Source organism: Orbicella franksi, chromosome 4, assembly GCF_964199315.1.
Source record: "Orbicella franksi chromosome 4, jaOrbFran1.1, whole genome shotgun sequence".
Lineage (NCBI taxonomy): Eukaryota > Metazoa > Cnidaria > Anthozoa > Scleractinia > Merulinidae > Orbicella > Orbicella franksi.
In genome coordinates, this window is record NC_138148.1 from 23,721,185 (window position 1) to 23,742,545 (window position 21,361).

General features: G+C 41.0%; 2 protein-coding genes and 1 pseudogene across 2 annotated transcripts in view; 1 reads left to right on the forward strand and 2 right to left on the reverse strand.

The window, feature by feature from the left end:
• The first annotated feature begins 906 nt into the window (after positions 1–906).
• On the forward strand, positions 907–1,569 carry LOC145483757 (uncharacterized). Its single transcript, XM_081462299.1, has one exon. The coding sequence runs from the start codon at positions 907–909 to the stop codon at positions 1,567–1,569; it is 663 nt and encodes a 220-aa protein (XP_081318425.1).
• A 427-nt stretch (positions 1,570–1,996) lies between these two features.
• On the reverse strand, positions 1,997–5,617 carry LOC145484506 (uncharacterized; annotated as a pseudogene).
• A 5,451-nt stretch (positions 5,618–11,068) lies between these two features.
• LOC145485020 (uncharacterized) overlaps positions 11,069–21,361 on the reverse strand; it is a 28,665-nt gene continuing 18,372 nt past the window's right edge. Inside the window, exons 6-9 of the mRNA XM_081463666.1 lie at positions 21,195–21,261; positions 16,661–16,742; positions 13,937–14,038; positions 11,069–12,907 (exon numbers count right to left, since the gene is read on the reverse strand). Coding sequence (XP_081319792.1) covers positions 12,820–12,907; positions 13,937–14,038; positions 16,661–16,742; positions 21,195–21,261 — 339 coding nt within the window. The 3' untranslated portion in view covers positions 11,069–12,819. The remainder of the gene's footprint in view (positions 12,908–13,936; positions 14,039–16,660; positions 16,743–21,194; positions 21,262–21,361) is intronic.

Consider the following 21,361-nt stretch of genomic DNA (forward strand, 5'->3'; position numbering starts at 1 on the left):
CCATTGCCCGATACAAGAGTGTGAACATGATGGATTTCAAAGTCAGAGAGGCTGTAGAAAACACGTTAGCACTAAACACAGTTGGTTCTTTTATTTTGACGAAAGGCCCGATTCTAAACAAGTAACAAAGTCGCTGACGATTGGAAGAAATGAAGATGAGACAAGCGAGACCACAAAGCACAACGTGAAATTACTTTCTTCATTTCCATTATCATGTAACATTGGCGAAGTATTCACGAAATGGTTGACAGGAAGTGCTGGCGGTTGTAAGAAAGATCGTGCCGCTCAACAGATAGTGACAAGGTGCTTCAAGTTTCTTAGATTTTGCTGTGAAGATGAAGAGGAGTTAACGTTTGAAGTGGTCGACTTTAGTTTGTGTTCTCCAAATCTGTTGTTTAAATTTATCGACTACTTACAAGATGAATGTAAGCTCGGTCATGGTGGGCGTTTGGGCTACATAGATGCTATTTCTGAATTGATCGACTTCAGAAAACTTCATGGCGCATCAGAAGCAGTTCTAAGAAAGTTCTCTACGACAGAGTTGTACCTCAAGAGAGCCCGAAAAACAGTTGCAAAGATGATGAGATTGCAGTGGACACAAGATTTAGACATCGAGACTCTGGAAGCAAGAGGGCACTGGGCAACAATGGAGGAGTTATTGGAGGTGGTGAAATTTCATCTGCCGCGTTACGAAAATACCGTGAAAATGTGCAAAACCAGTCCAGCCCAAGTGAACCCCTCAGACCTAACATTTGCCACAAAATTTGTAGCCATGTATCTGTTCATCAAGGTGAAGGGATCGCGGCCCATGACGTACCAATATTTGACGGTGGATTTATCGATCAGAAAACGTTCAAGACGGCTGGAAAATATGGCTTCGATTCTTTGATTCTGACCGACGCAAACATGCACGTTCTTAACGGCTACATCTCGAACGTTAGACCGTTGCTTAAGCCCCAGTGTGATTTCGTTCTCGTCACCAGAAATGGAGGTCAGCATGGCAAACTGGGCGAAACTATGAGCAAACTGGTTTTTGATGCAATTGGAAAATACATTCATCCCACACGTTATCGCCAAATCGTCGAAACGCAAAGCCTCAATCAGCTCACTAGCGAAGAGCAAAGGTTTTTGTCTGAGGACCAGAAACACAGTTCTGCGGTTGCTAAAGTTCACTATCAAAAGCAACGATCGCGAGAAGTTGCCCTGAAGGGTCACGAGTGTCTTCAAAAACTTCAAGGTACCAAGGGTTCCGAGGTAGACGATGACGTACACGCAAGACTTGGCGGTTCAACGTCCAGCTCCGGGCCTTCAGTTGAGACAGCTCAGAATAAAAACAGCTCGACCCCCATAAAGGATACCCTGCCTAAGAGAAACTTGCACCTTCAGAGGAAAACTCGTCATGTTTTAAAATTCACGAAAGAAGAGGATGATTTTCTGAAGGAAGGGATAACTAAGCACGGGTTTGGACAGTGGACAGCTATTTTGAGAGATTCCGATTTCGCATTTCAAGACGGAAGAACGGCGGACTCTCTAAAGAAAAGAGCCGGAATGAAAATGTCGCTAGTTTGATAAAGAGACTGGAAAAGTGTGGACACTGACTTTCAATGCAAAGCTGATGGGTGTAAGCAGAGTTTGTTGTACACAAAACAGACAAAAATCAATTGCTTTATTGTAAATGCATCTTCCTGTCTCCAGATGACAGCAAACTCAACAAACATGTTATATTCTTTTGGAACTGGCCTATCGCCACTGTCAATATCACTGTAGCATAACGACTGTCTAGTTCACAGTGCTTTCAAGAACTATAATCTCTTAATGTAACTAATAGCCATAATATTTTTCCTTTAATTCACATCGTGTGCAAAACAGTCAAACGTAGCATAAGCGCAACGTGGTATTCCTTAACAATGCACACACTAATACATGTGCAAATATGAACATAGAAAGAATAAGTCGCACGCAAGCTGTCTTATTACAAGCCCATGAAACTACCAATCTACGGTTGCGTACTAGTCTGCATAAAACGAGTCAGGGTCATTTGCTTCTTGGATGGATGCGCCTGGCTTTGAAAGTGCGGCCTCTTCACTGACGTAGCTGCTACAGGGTTGTGAGCTCGAGCAATGCCTGGGGACGGTGGACAGATAGCTTCCACGTCGTCATTCGGAATGTACATTGGTGTCTTTGGTGCCGCCGACCAACATTCTTCGTCGTCTTCGTCTGAGCTCCTGCTTCTGGCAGGCAGATTTGCTGGACGCTGGCTGGGTGGGAAGACTCTCACTGGCAGCGGAGAGAACAGGTCTCGTATGAAATTCACGCAAGAACGGTCTACCAGCTCGTTGCTAAGGCAGAGCCTCTTGCGTTCTGCCAGGGCAGCCGGTAGTTTCAGCGTTCCATGACGCTCGTGATAACAGCGCAGTTTTTCGCAATTGATTTCCAGGAGACTTTGCATCACTCTTCGTTCTTCTTCGTCTCTTGGATCTTCCATTCTTTCGCTTTGCTCAGCCATTTCCTTCTCCATAGCTAAAAGCCACGGTTTCCCAAATGCTGTTCTGATCCTTTCCTGTTCCTGATCTTCTTGAAAGGCAGCGAGGTCCCTTCGAATCGGTGTGGGCAGCGGCTCGTTATGGTCGTGCGGGAGCAACGACACGTGCTCCACCGACACTCCCCTCGTTTGTAAGAAGTGTTGCCTCTTCTTATAGCACCTTTCTTCAACCCTTTTCAGCCTTTCCTTTTCAGCGAGATGACTTTCTAACATGTGGCTCAGTTGGCGGTGACGTAGAGAGCCAGGTGAGCATTGTGCCAGCCTAGCTTTCAAGGTCGTCAGGGTCTCGTCTTCATCGGAATCGCCGACATCTTCAATGGCGTCCTCTTCAGAACTTTCTTCTCGGGATTGCGGTTCTGTCAGAAGGCCGCAACTCTGTTCTCGTCTACAATCGCCCTGGGCGGTTTCGTCGACTTCTTCGTCTATTAAAGAAACGCTCAAAATGTTGCGCAACTCCTCCTCAGGCATACCACTTTCGTGCACAGTGGGCATTGTACTGGCCTGACTGCTCGGGCTGTCTCCTACGATATTGTGCGCCCACACAATGCAATCCATAGCATGTTTCCTCAGCCACTTGTTTGCTTCAGGTTCGACACGAGGAAGACTCTTGAAGTGGTACTTGCGCAGGCGTTTGTCCATAGCTTGATTGTGAGCTGCACCAAAATCCATTTCCACCTGGCAAGTTATGTACATGGTCGCAGTGCAATGGAAACCTTGAGCCTTTTTCCACTTCGCGTCGTGCGACGTGAAGCCCCCTTGACATATGATTTTCCAGTCATCTATGTCGAGCAGGGTGGCATATGCCTCGTCTAGGAAGATAACCTCTGTCAGGTTGTCGATCATAGCCTTGTTGAAACTCTTTTGCTTCGTGACGCGAGCAATTCGGCTTAGGGGAATGATCTGAAAAACAGGTGAGAAGAGGCTGGTCTTTCCGCTGTCAGCTGAGCCAATAGCACACAGCACAGGCTGTTTGTGTTCTTTGGGACGGAACAACGCCAGGAAATCTGCACAAAACTGCCGAATTTCATCTTCTGTTAGGCTGTTCCTTAGGATTGCCTCAAAATATCTTGGCTCCGGGTCCTTGAGTCGGTCGTAGTCCACAAACGCGCGTGGAGTTGTGAGACCCTTCTGTTGAAAAGAGCCAAAACAAAAGCACATCAGACAGTGCTACAGATCGTAAAGATTGGGTTTGAAAATTTGATTGTATCTTCTTATTTAAATGTTAAAACAGTCCAGTGTATTCTTCTCACCTGAGATTCTGAGATAATCCCTTGGACGAACGACCCAGAGGAAAAGCTCCAAAACCACCCGTCTTGTACTTCGATCAGGTCTCTGTCAATCTTAATTTGGCGTATGAAAGAGCTTTCTGGCTCGCTTAGTATGGGCAGAACACGTTGAATATGCTGGACCAGACGGTCTTTGAACGCTTCGTTTCCCATTAGGCTGTGGAGGAACGTTTTCATGGTACACAGATACTGGAACGTGAACTGCGATTTGGCCGCCAGTTTGTACACCTCGCCGCGATACACAGCATACTGCAGCTTTTTCATCACAATTTGTATATCGTTGCACAGGACTGTTACTGGACAGGATAGGGGTTTGTGCGGCGGATCTGGTAGTGCTGTCTGCGATGTACTTTGCAGGTTGTTATCAAATCCAAAGGTGTCTAACACGAGACCAGCTCGGCGTAATTCCGAAACGGATGCTGCCATCATCGTTTGAAAACTCTCAAGAACGACACGAAGGCGAACGACATTTTCCGTCGGCGCTGACTCTTGGGATTCTTCGTGGAAGTCACCATGAAGCTCCTCTTGCAGAGCCCTGCCAATCAAAACAAAAGGTTTTGATTACGTAAGGCAATGCAATATCTCCCTGGTATTACTTTGTGAAAGTGAACTGCTGAAATCAAACTCGCGATGTTTTGAAAATGAGAAGATAAAAATTGATCAATTATCGATAATCGAATAACAGTCTCTTTTCACCGGGCAATGAAGCATGATTACTTTGATTTTTCAATGATGAATAGCATTTTTTACCTTTCTGACTATTTATGTTTGTTTATTATATATTTACTTTCATTAGCGTGCAATTTAACAGAAATTCAAAGAATATAAATTGGTCAAATTAATCTACTCACCCGAGGCAATGCTGGTACGATGACTCCACTAGTTGCATTAAGCAGAGGTTTTTGTGGTCCTTAAACACTTGACACAGCTGATTCAGGTTATGACAGCAGTTTTTCTTTCGTCACGCCCTTGATGCATAATATTCCAAACCGCAACTTGCGACAGCTCTTTGGATTCTAAGTGCATTAATGACCGAGCCATTGTTTGTTTGGCAAGCCACCCAGTAAGATATGGCTGGGAATGTTTGCTTTCCCGGCGATGAAAGCTGGGACGCATTGACGGGCGATTCGTCATTCGATTCGTCACTCTCTCTGGTCTCCTGCAATTGTGGCCTTTTTCGCTTCTTGCTGTCCAATGCTGACGTACTTATCGCCGAAAAAAAGAAGCAAATTTCCGCCAATTTTGACAAGGTTAAATCGCATTCGTCGCGTTTCTCGCATATCCAGTTCCATGCTCTTTCTATTTCGGCGTCGCTAACCCGCCAAACGCACTTAAAAGCAACAACCGAACACAGCTTTTCAACCCTCGCAACTATCTCGCACTCCGCCTTATCTCTTATTGCCTTGCTATTTAACTGAGAGCAAGGTTTGCTCATCTTGCCACATGAACATGAGCATGAACTGAGCCGTTTGAAGTTCTGACTACCCTTAAATACTGTTCCGTCACAAACATGAACAAATTTTCATTCTCAAACCCGCCGGAGAGAATAGCAGAGCAAATCACAGGTGAAAGATTGAGAACTCCATTTGATCACCACCAATAGCTTTGCAATATTCTTTTTCTCTAAATTCTTTCGTTGAGCTCAAAAACAAATAATGGCTTTCACCTAAACACTCCACAATACAAATCTCCAAAACAAGTTAATGCTTTAATACATTTGATGAAGAAAAGATTACATAAGCGTTATGTAACCTATCAATAACTTTGATATTTCTGACAAATTTCTTGTGGTTAGGGACCGTTCATTTTTTATAAGGTAGGGGGGGCTGGTGGGATTTGGGGGGGGGGCCATGCGAAAAAAAATGGCTTTCGAGGGGGGGCCATTCCAAAAAAATAAGGGGAAAAGGGGGGGTCATGTGAAATATTTTAGTAAAACTTTAAAATGGCATAATGTTTGAATATCAAAAAAATTGCTATAGAATAAACATAGAAGGCAGGATACAAATTTATTACAGACTTTCCTTCTGCTTTAAAAAAATGTTTGGCGACAAAAAGCATTTGTAGCTACTGAAAAGAAGTATTTAACACTTATTTTCGAATGCAACTTTCACTGGCACTCATCATCTTCGCTGTCGTCGAGTTCTTCGTTGCCGCTTGTGCTGCTATGGGAGTCTCTTTCACCAATGCTGCAAGAAGCAGCAATGCCTTCCGTCAGAGTGTACTCTTCAGGGTACATGAAGGTGTAAACATAATCTCTGACTTCCTGCTCAAGGTTTGTGGTGATTCTGCTTCTTGCAGCATTGGTGAAATAATTCCCTTCCAAGAGCTGTGCGATGTATGGCCCATCTCTTCTAAATAACGACGTGGCAACATCCACAACTTTAATACACTCTTCCGGGACGGCCGTTCTAGGAGGGTACACAAGGCATTTTGGAAAATCATTTCCTAGCAGGTTTCCAACACAGATTTCATAAACTCGTTGGACGTTGTTTTCAGTCCCCTTCCTCTTTCTTTCATTTGACTTTCTGCGGTTTTCTTTTTTCCTTCTCCTTTTGCTGATGTACTGTTTGAGTATGCCCTTGATTATGCTGTTATAATTGCTCTTCTTATTTTCTAGTGCTTCCATGTCCTGCGTGACCTTCGTCAACTTAGCTTCTATACATTTGATCTGTTTTACATTAAAACTGTGGGCAAATTCTTCGCCCTGCTTCAAAGCAAGCCAATTGGACTGAAAGAGTGTGGAATCGTGTTCCTTTACATCTTTCAATATGACATTCAACTTTTCCACCATTGCTCTGTGCTCTTTGATGGAGAAGTTCAGTTTTCGTCCATCACTGGGCTTCAACTGGTACCCTGGCATGGAAAACTCACTCGCCCTTTCTGAACAGCCATCCGCACTTAGAAAGATTGCTTCTTTTGCTTGTAAGATGTCAAACTGCCCTGGATCGTTCAGCTGTAAACCTTTTCTTAAACGACTCGTCGCTTTCGCCATTATTGCGCATTTTGGAATGAGCTTCTTTCATGATGCTCATGTAGTAATGCACTCTTTTCCCGATTGGAAAAGCCCTTCATGGGTATGTTATGGTTTAAATTTAGTTTTGGCTAAAATTTTCAAACCAATTGGATTTTCATTTCTCTTTGTTCTGAATTATGACAATGAACTTGAGACGTTGAAAATTAAGAAATTTTAAACCATAGATAAATTTAAATCATAACAAGTATGCTAAAATTTATAAAAAGTAATTCACTATTTGCAAGATTTGAGAACACTCATAGCTTTTTGTTCTACCTGCACAGGGCAACATTTATACATACCTGTCACTAGAGTAGAGGGAAAAACCTTCCAAATAAAGACATCTGTAAATTAAATGTAACAATGCGTTTCACACAACACATCAACAGATTTCCAGTTTTTTCACCACACTTCGTACTTGGTTCAGTATCACAATGCAGGAGCAAGGAAAGACTCTGTTCCAGGCCACTGTTACTTCCGTAAGATTGAGAAGTTTATGAATGAGCACTACGAGGAGGGGGAGAACTACAGGGAGTTTCTAAAGTTGTCCTGTCAAGAAAAGGAAGGAGAAATTTGTTCTCTTTGTTGTGAATGGACTGGACCACCCATAGAAAGATACCCTAAACCAGTTCCTGACCATTCCTGCCTACCGGAATACCACTACCTCTCCTACCAGAAGACCCCAAAAGAAGGGCGTGATCCAGATGACTGGCAGCTAAGGGTCCAAGCGAAGAAAGAGCATGGAAGTGGCAGGCTGGTTTTATCTGACCCAGAGAGCGTTGCTCTGTTTGCAGATAAGTTTATTGTCAAACCAAAGTTTGTGGTGGATTATCTTCAGCATCTTGAAGTGCTGGAATTAAAAAGGAAAAAGAGAGCAGGAGAAAAGGCAAAGTTAAGTAGGGACGCAAAAGATAAATCACAGGAGGATTATCCTTGGACTGAGTTGTGCGAAGATCTAACCAAGCTTAAAAAGCTCCGTGTTCCAGAACTAAACAAGTACTTGAACCACCACGGGCTGAAGCAGCATTTGAAACGCAGCAAGAGTGAGAAAGTAAAGGCGATTGTAAGAAATTCATGCTTGCAGCAGAAGAGTCCTCTCAGAGCTGGCCAACCAACACTGAGAAATGCCAGGACATTGACACAAAATGACAACAGGGCAAGTGCTGACAGCAGTGAAACGGATGGAAGTGACAATGATGAGTATGACAGTGATGCCATTGACTCTGGGGGAGAAGATGACTCAAGTGACGTCATTCTTGCATTCATCAATTCAGATGAGGAAGATGCCAATGAGAGGCCAAATGCCACACGCTCAGGGCGAGCCATAACTAGGAGATTCGAAATTGACTTCTCTTTCTTTTGATTTGTTTTTTAAACAACAGCTCTCTGTAGTATAGGGATTCTAATTTTGTCTTCATAGTGAGCACAATAACGTGAAGTAGGGGGATAATAGAGAAATATTAAAAAAGTTGAAATCTAAATATTGTTTGTTCAATTTTTCTTTTTGGGGGGGGGGTCATCCCAAAAAATTACCGCTATAAGGGGGGGCCATATGAAAAAATTGGTAAGCTGAGGGGGGGTCATGCGATTTTTAAATGGTGCTTCCCAAATCCCACCAGCCCCCCCTCCCTCATAAAAAATGAACGGTCCCTTAGTTCCTTTTGAAAATAATAACGGAAAAAAGCTGATAAAGTTAAACAAATGTATTCATGCGTATGTGATGTGATGAACAATAATAAGTTGATGAGGTGAATCTTACTCTGTTGTTGGCGTGTATACTGGGTATGGCGTATACTACGGATATGGCCAGAGTTGATTAACAAATTTACTCAAACCCGCTATATACGCTTAAACCGGTATATACGCCAACAACAGAGAAAGATCATTGCAACAACTCATTAGCATGCAGTAGGCACATTTCACTCTGTACATGGCGTGTTTACCGGGTTTAGCGTATAAAGCGTATATGAGATGAATTAATTAACATCAACTACTACTACTACTACTACTACTACTACTACTACTACTGCTACTACTGCTACTACTGCTACTACTGCTACTACTGCTGCTACTGCTGCTACTGCTGCTACTGCTGCTACTGCTGCTACTGCTGCTACTGCTGCTACTGCTGCTACTGCTGCTACTGCTGCTACTGCTGCTGCTACTACACTACTACTACTACTACTCCTACTACACTACTACTACTACTACTACACTACTACACTACTACTACTACTAAATAAAATTAGTTATTATTATTATTATTAGTAGTAGTAGTAGTAGTAGTAGTTGATGTTAATTAATTCATCTCATATACGCTTTATACGCTAAACCCGGTAAACACGCCATGTACAGAGTGAAATGTGCCTACTGCATGCTAATGAGTTGTTGCAATGATCTTTCTCTGTTGTTGGCGTATATACCGGTTTAAGCGTATATAGCGGGTTTGAGTAAATTTGTTAATCAACTCTGGCCATATCCGTAGTATACGCCATACCCAGTATACACGCCAACAACAGAGTAAGATTCACTTCATCAACTTACCTTTCATTTTTACTGTAAGTATTTTGATACTTACAGATCAAAACGTGATAGGGAACAGAAATTTTGGGAAACGATCCTCACCTCCTCCTCCAACTCCTCCTCGTCTTCCACCTTCTCAACTCCTCCTCCTCCTCTTCCACCTCCTCCTCCTCCACCACCTCTTCCTCGTCCTCCTCAACCTCGCCTGTATCCTCCTCCTCCACACCTCCTCCTCCTCCCTCTCCACCTCCTCCTCCTCCTCCACCACCACCTCCTCCTCCTCCTCCACCTCCTCCTCCCCCTTCTCCTCCTCCTCCACCACAACCTCCTCCTCGTCCTCCTGACCTCCTCCTCCAACTCCTCCTCCTCCACCTACTCCACCACCTCCTCCTCCTCTTCCACCTCCTCCTCCTTTTCCAGCTCCTCAACTCCTGCTCCTCCCTTTCCTCCTCCTCCTTCACCTCCTCCTCCTCTTCCACCTCCTCCTCCTTCTCCTCCTCCTCCTCCACCACCACCTCCTTCTTCTCCTCGTCCTCCTCCTCACCTCCTCCTCCTCCTCCACCTCCTCACCTCCTCCTCCACCTCCTCCTCCTCCACCAACTCTTCCTCCTCTTCCACCTTCTCAACTCCTCCTCCTCCACCTTTTCAACTCCTCCTCCTCGTCCCTTTCCTCCTCCTTCTCCTCCTCTCCCACCTTTTCATCCTCCTCCTCCTCAAGTCCTCTGTTTTCCCTTTCTTCCAGGATTGTAACGATCAACTAAATCATCAATAATTATTTGCCAAGAATAAAAATAATGCTTCAGCTGCCCTAGTAATGAGTCTGTAAGCGAAACATGTCATTATCGTGCCGTTATTGCCAAGGACTCTTTACGCGTGAAGACAATAGAATCTGTCACGAGAAACATAGTTATCAAAGGAACAAAACACCAGAGGATATTCCAAAGATCCCATACCCTACCGTAAAGCACCATGGCATCCCTAGTGGAATAGAAACGGGAGAAGCGTTTCGGTTGAAGACACCCTCTAGTATTTTGGTCATGGGCCCTTCTGGTTGTGGCAAGACTTGTTTTACCGAATCGTTACTCTTGGTTTGTAAACCCTCCCCCTACGATTCATTATTGCTACGGGGCGTGGCAAGACGGATTCCGAGACATGGAAGACGCTGGTGTGCAATTTCACGAGGGGATTCCAGAGTCAGACCATCTCAAGTCATGGTTTCCAAAGAGTGGATTTCTCGTATTAGACGATCTGATGACAGAGGGAGGTGAGGACAAAGCGTTGCTAGACTTATTCACCAAACACTCTCATCATCAAAATATCGCTGTGTTGTACTTGTGCGAAGACAAGTTTCCACCAGGGAAATACGCTAAGAGTATTCTAAAATTATTAAACTAAACTAACAAGAATAAATCATAGGAATTTTTTTTCAGTCATACTGACACATATCAAGGGATGGTAGGTACACCTATTCATTAACGCTTTCAAAGCGCGCAGCATTTTGAATAGCCCTAGTGACGACAAAGCGCACGGCAATTTGATTATGCGCTAAGCACTGAAGGGTATAAATACTTCAGCATTTTTTATTTTTGAGTACGACTCATGTTCATAATGGAGTGTGCTAAAAATTTCAACGTTTCAGAAGCGCTATTGGAAGTGGAGAAAGATCTCTCTCTTCCTAGCAACTCTTTAGTGGATGGTATGCCGTCACCAAAGATCAGCAGGAAGGTAGGACTGAAGAAGATGAAGATTTTTCTAGACCAAAACTTCATGGCAAGAGTGCCGGAGAAATATATCAGGCACTCTAAGGAGTTGCTTCTTCGTAAAAGAATAGCGGAACAGGAAGAGACTATCGCACTCCTCAGGAATGTGTTAGACTTACATTTGGAGCAGTAAGTAAAACATCAAAACAAAAAAACGGCTCCCTTAGGGGCCACCACATGTCCTAAAAGCAATGATCAATGATAACATTATTTTATACTGAGAAAATAACATTCATCTAACATGACACACTCTCTCCCCCTTCGTCAACACGCACACACCTTGTTTGTGAATAGTGTATGGATTTGAGTGATTCTTTTCTCAAGAGAACAGTCGAGATCAAGAAGTTTAGATTTTATTGCAAACCGCTATTAGCAATTCATTTGCACTTGAAACATTTCAGTTGTATTTTATTTTTCTTCTCACCTTTTACCCTATAAATTTTTGTCTTCGCTTATTATTCGCTACTCGTCAAAGATTGCATTTACGCTAGATCAAATTATTTCTGTTGCATTTCTTTCATAGTGTTATCTGATTTGAGACACAATGACCAGCTTTCTGTAATTTTAGCGCAAACGTTTTGGACATTAAAGTTCATTTGAAACTTTGTGTGATGACGATAGAAACTGGTCTTTTTACTCGATCAACATGACAATGACGTCATATCTTTTAATGTTAGCGCCAAAGATTTGCTATTAAAGTTCGTGACATTTGACATTGTGTGATGTTTGGTTTAGTGCTCTCCTTACGAGAGGGGGACTGGGGAAGCCAACCACTGTGAGTACTTTAATTCATTCTGATTGGTTCCCGATGAGGTCATCGTCCCATGATGCCTTGGAATAGCCTCCCTATAGGCAGACCTCGGACCCAAGGTTCTCAGTCTTCATCATGGCCACTTGCCGGACAGACCTCTGCCGTTTAGGACCACAGGACACTGTAAGTATCGAGTTTGAAGTTGCATGACATTTTTTTGCGTGACTCTGGCGTGATTTGTGTTGTCATGGAAATCCGTGAGACCGATCCCAGTCCTCCGTCGAGGCTGGTGGGCTGTTTTCCAACATGGCTGACTTTCGTGGGCGCCGCCATCTTGAATTCTTAATTCGGCTCCGGATTGGTCGGATTTTTCAAGGCGCCATCTTGGATTTGGAGAACAATAGAGCCCATTGTTCTCCAAACAATAGCCTATTGTCTTTCTCGGCTCCTGATTGGTTACCGGCCATATGAGCGTGCATTACTACTAACTTGTTTTGTTTACTTTCTGGGTATAGTCCATTTAACATTTCTAGTACAATTTTAATCTTAAATTAACAATTAACTGTAAATAAGACTAAATGTTTGCTTCTTTAATACGCATTGGGAACCTTTTTGATGACATAGGTGAAGTTGCTGGAAGCTGCTATTGTAAATTTCCGCTCCGAAGTTTGTAAAGATTGACAAGAGGCAATCCACTCTACATGTGGATGGTAGCTACTGGAGGGTTGAGCTCCTGAAATTAAATTTCTGAAATCAAAGCGAACAGTTTCGTTGAGGCCACCGTAGCATTTGTCCTAACAGTCTCCAATAATGAAGACCGCGGTTTTGTCAAAGTAAGTGGCATGGACTTTATTTAACAGACCATTGTTTGTATGATGGTCTTGAATCAGGTAACATTGCCCTGCAAATGCACTTGAGTTTATTTAAGGTTTCTAAATCCTTAGTTAATCTGCATTCCAGCGACGCTTATCTTCTATCAAGTTGACTGGAGTATACCAATCTGGTAGCTTGGAGGAGGGGTTCAAGCGATAACTGAAATCAGAACCAAACAAAATAATTTAAATTAATATTTCACAAAAGAAGGGCCAGACCCAAAACAACTGCTAAATAATTGACCTTTTTGGCACTATTTCATTTACTATTTATAACTTTTGAATTATTTGCACTGTACCAGGCAGCCACGCATCTACTTGGACCACTGATGTTTAAGTTAACATAGGGTCTGTTTAGAGAAATTTTAGAAATAGGTCAATCTTTAATACCCCGTTCTATAAATGTAGTAAATTTCAATAGCCCATTGTTTTGAAAAGTTATTTCCTTATTTGGTTGACCCATACATCCAGACTAGATATGACAAAGCTGCTTGTACACCTGATTATTTGTGATTTTAATCGTACATGATCATGCCGCTTTGATCGACTTTGTATCTGATCATAAGTATTTTGCCATTTCACAATGTGTTAATTGTTATGGAATGTCACTCACCCCCACACAGAACCACGCAAGTGTTATCGGACGTGTTATATCACACCATAACCCCACGATAACTAACTTACGATGGCGTAACGCGCAAAACACAGGGTGCAATGGTTTGATTTGTTCGTTAAAACCTTTCGTTATGCACATTCTCTATGAATAATTTCAAATGGCTGCTGATAAGTTGATGAGCTTTCATACGTTCACAATATTATACCCCATTCTACGGGACGTCTCGAAAATGGGTACCCTGTTCTAGATCAGGAGCTCCAAAATAATGACCCCGTCAGGCAGCAGATACCCGTATAGGTATTGTGGGGGATCCCCCCCCCCGGGTAAAAATACTTCTAGCTACTCAAGTGGCTCTGTTGTTATCCCAGGCACACTTGTCTGTGACAAAATTTGGGTCATAACTCTTTTGTTCAAGAATTCACAGGGAAGAATTAACACAAAAGATTGAGAGAAAAAGCAGCAGTTAGTGCTGAAGCTCATGCCTGTCATGCCGCACCACTCATCACTGCTCACATCCTCAGAGTTTTAGTGTTCCTCCCCATGCAGTCTACAGTCCACCTAGATTAGTCTTACTTGACAAAGAGCTCTTCATTATTTAAGTGTCTTGTGGCCACAAAAATGATGGTTCTCATTACTGTTGCTGTTTTGAAAAGGATCCCAGGCTCACGGTAGTATCTAAATTGTTCATAAATCAGAAATATATATCACCAGGAGCCATAATCGGGGACGGAGACCGCAAGTCTCGGGATTCGCGCGCACCTATGATATGGGACAATTTTTCTATTTTTAGAACAAATTGCGCCATCCTGACGTCATATATCCGCGCGGATTCACGCGCACGTCAGGGGCTCTCGCGTGGATGTTGTCACGTTGCGTGATCAAATGGTGAGAGCTGAGAGATTCTCTTGCGTATTTTTCACAGCGATGGCAGGGAATAAGGTAGGGAATACGAACCAGGGCGCTTATATGTAGTTTTATGCTCTGAGCTAACGGAAAAGGTAGGTTTTTCAGGGTCGAAAACAAGACTTCAATCTCGCGCTGGGAATGAATAATGAGATCTGCTCACGCTAGTTGTAAGCTTACGCGTATGCTTAAGAATATAGCAAGAAAACTCTCTACTCTGGTATCGAGTTAATTTGTGAGTTTCTCAGACAATGTTTAATCATAACCAAAACCTGTTTTGATGGTTTCTTATTGTCTCTGCTGGTTTGGTGAGTTTGCAAAAGTTTTTGAAAGGAAAGTCTGACGCGTACAATTAGCTCATTTGCATAGTGCATGCAGCTCGTGCACTTTCAAGTCCGAGTCGGTGTTTTCAATTGTCAACAAATCTTGACAAAGATTTCTTTCGTTATATTTTGTGCTGAGATGCTGCAACAAATTTCACGAATGCAAAAAAGGCTACTAACATGTGTTTCTTCAACATAAGCATAGTGAAGTTTTACACTGCGAAAATGAAAATAGGCAAGGAGTTTTGATAACTCGATCATCTAAATCGAAATCGTTATTCCAAGTTGATTAAAGAAAGCGTCATCGTAACTTTGCTGATTGTTTCTGCTTTATTCACATATTTTCAGCTTAGCTTTTAATATGTTCTCAAACATTTATCAATCTTAAACATATTTAAAAACTATAGAGCTATTGTTTGAGTTCGATGTACGCTTTCACACGAAAGTGCGGCGGAAGTACAATTTGTCATGTTTACTGACTGTACAAAACACGCATCGGCGGGCGCTCTCATTCATCGACAACAGAGAATTTACTGGATTTTTACACGAATAAAACTGAGCAGTATCTACGGACGTAAAGTTATTAAGCCTTGATGAAACATCAAGCGTTGCTTACAATTCAAGCGAAACTCAAACTAGCAATTATTTTGTTTTACTTTTCGGTCGCGATAGACTGACAAATTCCTCACAAGCGTGTGGCAAGAGGAGCTAGGAAACTATGAAGTCCTGAAGCTCTGCTATATCTAAATATATCCAGCTAGTTTTTTGCTGTGTAATGGAAAAGCTGTTAATCTTCAACATATGTGAAATTTAAAGTGGAGTAATGTACAGCTCATGTAAAAGAAGCATCAGTCGGAACACAACTTGGTCAGCGATATATATAAGCTTACAGCGGAACATACCTAAATTCGACACTGTCTTACTTCACTCAAACTGGAGCAGCTTACGACGAAAATACTTAAGCAAAATTCCAACAGACGTAAACGCGTTGAGTTGTGGGGCAAAAACATGAAACATTTCGGGAATTTCGGTCGCCATTTCCCCCGCACGACATCCGCAGAAATCCTCGCAGCATGTACGTGCGTGTGCCGCAGGTGATGGCGCAATTTGTTCTAAAAATAGAATTATTGTCCCATATCATGGGGACAACCCCAATACTTGAAATGGCGCGCGCTTACGGTCTCCGTCCCCGATTATGGCTCCTGATATCACTGAATAACATAGTAATGCATGGAAAAGCTTGTTGAGTTGCCTTCTGTAAGACTTCTCATTTAACTTACTAAGTAATCATGTACTTCCTATTTTTCCATCAAAATGACATTGTCTAGTTGCACCACCTTCAGCAGTGCTTTTGTAGCAAATAAATAAAAGGGAGGATTTCATGGTTCGACGCATGTCTGTATTATTTATTTGCCTGTGCACGCTTTTTGGCAATTAAAGGCCCAGTTTTACATTGCTTATGAACTAATCGCAAGCAAGTTACTGCTAATTCCGCATACAAATAGCCGTAAAATCATTAACTGTAGGATAAATCATACGGGTCAACACTAAATTCAACGGTTGACAGCGTCAGTAAAATCCACTGAAATCTTCTGAGAATTTTGGCTATCGGTCGTACTGCCATGACTAACTATAGCATGTGATTACTAAACAACATCTCAGTGGGGTTTTTAAAGTAATAACATTGATAAGGAGTGAACAAAAGTATTTTGATTTAGAGACATGCGCCAAACCATGAAACCCTCCCTTTAATTTTAATCTGTGACAATGTCTAGCTACCGGCCGTAATTGGACACTGGGAATTACTTGCTCTAGGACAAAGGTTCTCTCTTTGAGCAAATTTTCAATGTGATCACATAGCTAGAATAGTGAACTCTGCAATTCCAGGATTCAGTTAACAAAGTTAGAGAACTACCGATGTTACGTACACCCTCATTAATTAAATAACCGATTACAGAAACGGCAGATGCTAAGCTAATTTAGTCCTTCACTTGCTCTTTTAAATCTTTATTCAGTTGATTACTAACTGGCTTTTACTTGATTACAAGGAAGTTAATGTAACATGGCTCACCTGTTGGGGACAAGATATACCAACTCAGATGGAAAAGTTTTCCTAATGTCATAGTTAAAGGCCATGACATTTGGTTCACTACCTAATAAAAGAAATAAAAACAAAATTATGGAAATCAGATTTTAACACTCTAAAATGAGATTCGCTCTTCTGACAGTTATATCAAACTTAAACTAGCACTGACTGGCTATTAAATTATATTGCAAAAGCAGTGGTTAGTGCAAATACATGTCTGTATGACTATATCATGTATAGTGGGATATATAGTTGTTAGAGTGTTGCTCCAGGGACAAGAATACAATGTTTTCTCTGTTTATTGTCGTGGTGTTATTGGGTGGGTAACAATTTTGACAGTGCTGCTAATATCAGTGGTACTAACATGTGGTGGAGGGTTAAAATCCTAAATTATGAAATCCACTGGAATCCAAAACTATTAGAATTTTGCCCATAGAAAAAACCTGGGCTTGCTATTTTTCCCTACAGATTGGGTTCAAGCTGTGACACTGGCATAATGAGTTGTCATATCACAAGGAAACTGTGGAACTGGAATCGGAATTGGAACTGTGACTTATCTCTTTACCCTACTTGCAAAAAGGTTTAGTTGTTCTCTTTTGTGTTGTTGTGTGTGTTTGTCTGTGTGCGTTGTCTGGATTGTTTATACTTTAGTGAGTTCTGGTATCTTTTTTTTTCTTGTAATTTAATTCGTTTTTTCTCATTTCTATCGAGAAATATGAATACGGGTAGTTTGTCCAAATTTGATGTCTTATCATTGAATGTTCGGGGAATCAGAGAGCAAGTCAAGAGGAGGAGTATACTTTCATACCTAAAAGATCAAAAAACCAAACATTTATTTTTTACAAGAAACATATTCAGAACGAGTCGATGAAAATATTTGGAGAAAAGAATGGGATGGCGAGCTATTTTTCTCACATGGCACCACCCATAGTAAGGTGTGTGTATTTTAATTAATCCCTTTGCACAACCAAAGGTTGATTATTCTTATGCCAATGACCCGGGCAGAATAGTGCTTATTACAATCACTCTTAATGGACAAAAACTATCACTGTGCAATATTTATGCACCTAATGATCAGGCCAATCAACTCTAACTTATGCAAGAGCTCAACAATTGCATAATCAATAAATCAGAGCTCACCTCGCTAATTGTCGGGGGAGACTGGAATTGTACTTTATCAAAAAAAGATACGTTCAGAGGTGCACCTGTGGAAACCGTCTAGTTACCGTAATCTCATTCTGACCACGATGGAAATGTTTGACTTAGTGGATATTCAAAGAATGTGGCATCCAAAGTTACGCAAATTCCTGTAAGAATCAAAATCTCTTAAACTTAAATCTAGGATTAACTTTTTCTTAATTGCAAAAAATCTCTGGGGATGTAAAGAATTCGCAATTTACGCAATTTACGCAATTTTTTACGCAATTTACATTTTGCTATCTTGGCCCAACAAACCTCCTCGGGGACCAGGACTCTGGAAATTTAACAACACCCTATTGAATGATATGCAGTATGTGAGTACGGTTCGGGATACATACTCTCACACCTGCAGTTGTTATAGCCATGTGACGGATAAGAGGCTCTTTTGGGAGTCACTGAAAATGGTAATCAGATCTGCGACTATTTCCTTTCCCAAAATGTATCAGCAACCGAGAACAGGAATGAAGATGCAGAATAGACCAACTTGATGTTATTATCTGTGATAATGTTTCTTCCCCTTACATCGATGGAGTACTATGGGAGTATGACGGACTGAAAGCGGAACTTAAATCAATTTACAAAGAAAAAGGAAAACAGGCGATGTTTAGAGCAAAATACTGCTGGATAGAAAATGGTGAACGCCCAACAAAGTATTTTTTCAATCTTGAAAAAAGTAATTACAGCAAAAAAACTATCAGTGAGCTTCGATTACAAGATGACTCTACTATGTGCAACAAGACAGTGATTCTACAGCAAATTGAAAATCATCAAAGAAACCTATATGTCTCGGATTTAACCTTTCTGAAACTCCGTATGACACATTCCCTGACAATGTTGAATTCCCTAAGCTTTCAGAGGACGTGCAAGAAACCTTGGAGGGTCCACTTACGTACGAAGAATGCAAAAAGATACTAGAAACCTTTCAGAATGATAAAGCACCGGGGGAAGACGCATTTACCATCGAATTTTTTACCTATTTTTATTTAAAGCTTTTAGGAAACGATTTAACAGCTCAGGAAAGCGATTTAATATGGAAAGAAGACGGCTCACTCCTAGATCTTTCAAACTGGAGACCGATTACACTCCTTAATGTTGATCTTAAAATAGCATCAAAAGCAATAGCCAAACGCATTGAACCGACACTACCAAACCTGATTCACTGTCAAGATTCACACCGAAGATCAAAAGGGCCCTGAACGTTGGAGCGAAAAACTCTCTTTAAAGAAAGACGTGTGGACTAAGATCTTCAAATCACTGAAAAACATTTGTAACGAAACTTAACTAAAAGAGTTTCAATTTAAATTAATCCATAGAACGATAATAACTAAGAAAGAACAATTCAGATTTGGTATTGAGGCAGACGATGAATGTCTATACTGCGGAGATAAAGATTCAATTGAGCGCTCTTTTATGGAATGTACGTTTACCAGATTGTTTACCCAAAAAGTCTTGAACTGGTTCAACCAAGTGAATGCGTGTCAAATTTCTCCTACTACAGAGGAGACCTTGTCAAGTATTACTGCAAGCTCCCACGACACAACAATACTTGGAAATTCAAGAACACTGCCTTATTTATGCACCATTATAATAATATTTATTCAAGCAAGTTTAATAGCCTAGCCATCTCCATTCAGGATTTTATCAGTAAGCTAATCATTAAATACAATCTTGAAAATTTGTCTTAATTAAATGTTTTATTGAGAAGTACTCGTCCCTCCTCAAAGTCAATATACAGTATAATGTATTGTAAGTAAACTGTATGTACCGTAAGTAATGTAAGTAGAGTATTATAGGCGAATCTTTGCTGACGTCATTGTTTACATTTTTCCTCATTAACATACGACTTTGCGCATAGAAGGCATCATGCTAGACACGATTTTACTAGGAAAACTTAAAGAGCCTGTGAAACTTAGTAAGTGGTGAAATTTTTGGCTCTTTGGGTGTAATATTCGAGGAGAAATTGGCTTTCAAAAACATCAGTATTTCTGTGTGGCAAAAGCGCTAATGAGCTCAGACATTCTTTGTAAAATTTTGAGCTTTTAAACCCTTGTCGCACAACAAGTATTCAATACATCGCGCTCACATTCCTTGGGACAGTTAATCGTGCTGTGCGCTTTCAATATTCAGTATTAATCTCTTTGTAGCTCCATCAGAAACTGTATCACTTATGGTAATGAGGCGAATATTGTAAACAAAGATTCTCCTATATTGTTAGTAGTGTAAGTAGCCCCTATTGCAAGTAATTGCATTTTCTGTAAGTAACTGTATTCAGTATTGTATTGCCAGCATAAGTAACCCATATTGTAAGTAACGTAAGTATTGTTCTGTTAGTAGAGTAGCGTAATGAGCATTGTAAGTAACGTTTGTAGAATTGTGTTTCGTAAATTAAAATTATTATTGAAAAAAAAGTATAAACCAGGAATAAAAGAGCTAACCAGATATATATTTTCAGCTGAAATCAAAGTAAATAAGAATTCAAATAAGGTCTTATAGTGAACATTAATTTTAGCTGTTTTATTTCAAACTCAATTACTTAAACAGTGATAAACATATCAGTAATCTAGCTCAGCAAGTACAGAACAAGATTTACAAATTTGAATAAAATCCCCCGGAGATGAACAAACCAAGACAATGGGTTAATTTCATATTCACTAGTAGGGAAAGTAGCAACTACAAAACAATATGATTTGACATCTAATATTGACATGATTGATGGACTCGCTAATGGTGCAGAGCATTCCATAGAGAACTTACACTAAAGAATTGACAATAAGAGAATTTCACCAGACCAAGTATTATTTGGGTATCATCTCCACATCCTGATATAACCAGAAAGCAACACAGAGAAATGTATACACATTTATACGAGACAAATATTAATAAAACCTGGACACCAATTTTAAAAGTAACAGGACAATTCCAAATCAATAAAAATATAGTAAAATTACTTGTACCCTGGAGTCATACTACAACAGCGATCATGAGCTCCCTTGGCTGTGTCAAAACTCTTTTCCCACTCTGGTAGAAATGTGCATTATTAAGACTCCAGGATATCCAAGACAGGAGCTTTAGTTCATAATTAAAAGTCAGGGAAAACATGTTTCTTCAAAGAAGGATCTATGCTAGAGTGCTAACACTGATTATAGAAGCAACCAGGAGTTTATGAAAGCAAGCATGGTATAGCTTACATTTAGGACCAAGGTGCACAAGTGTAAAAAATGTAACAAAATTGTTGTAAGGGTTTTGATTAAGCAATGTACCATGAGACAACAATTTGTATTGGACACCTGGTTAACATGCACATAACAAACACCCTTACCTGGTGGAGGATGGTTGATCATATGTCCACATGCAAAGGGATTATTTAGTCTCTTTCCACATGGCAACTACACAAGAGAAGAGAACATTTACCATCTGCTGAACCTACACAAGTTTTTCAAAGTAACATCATTTCAATTACAAATACTGAATGCATCTTCCAAGGAT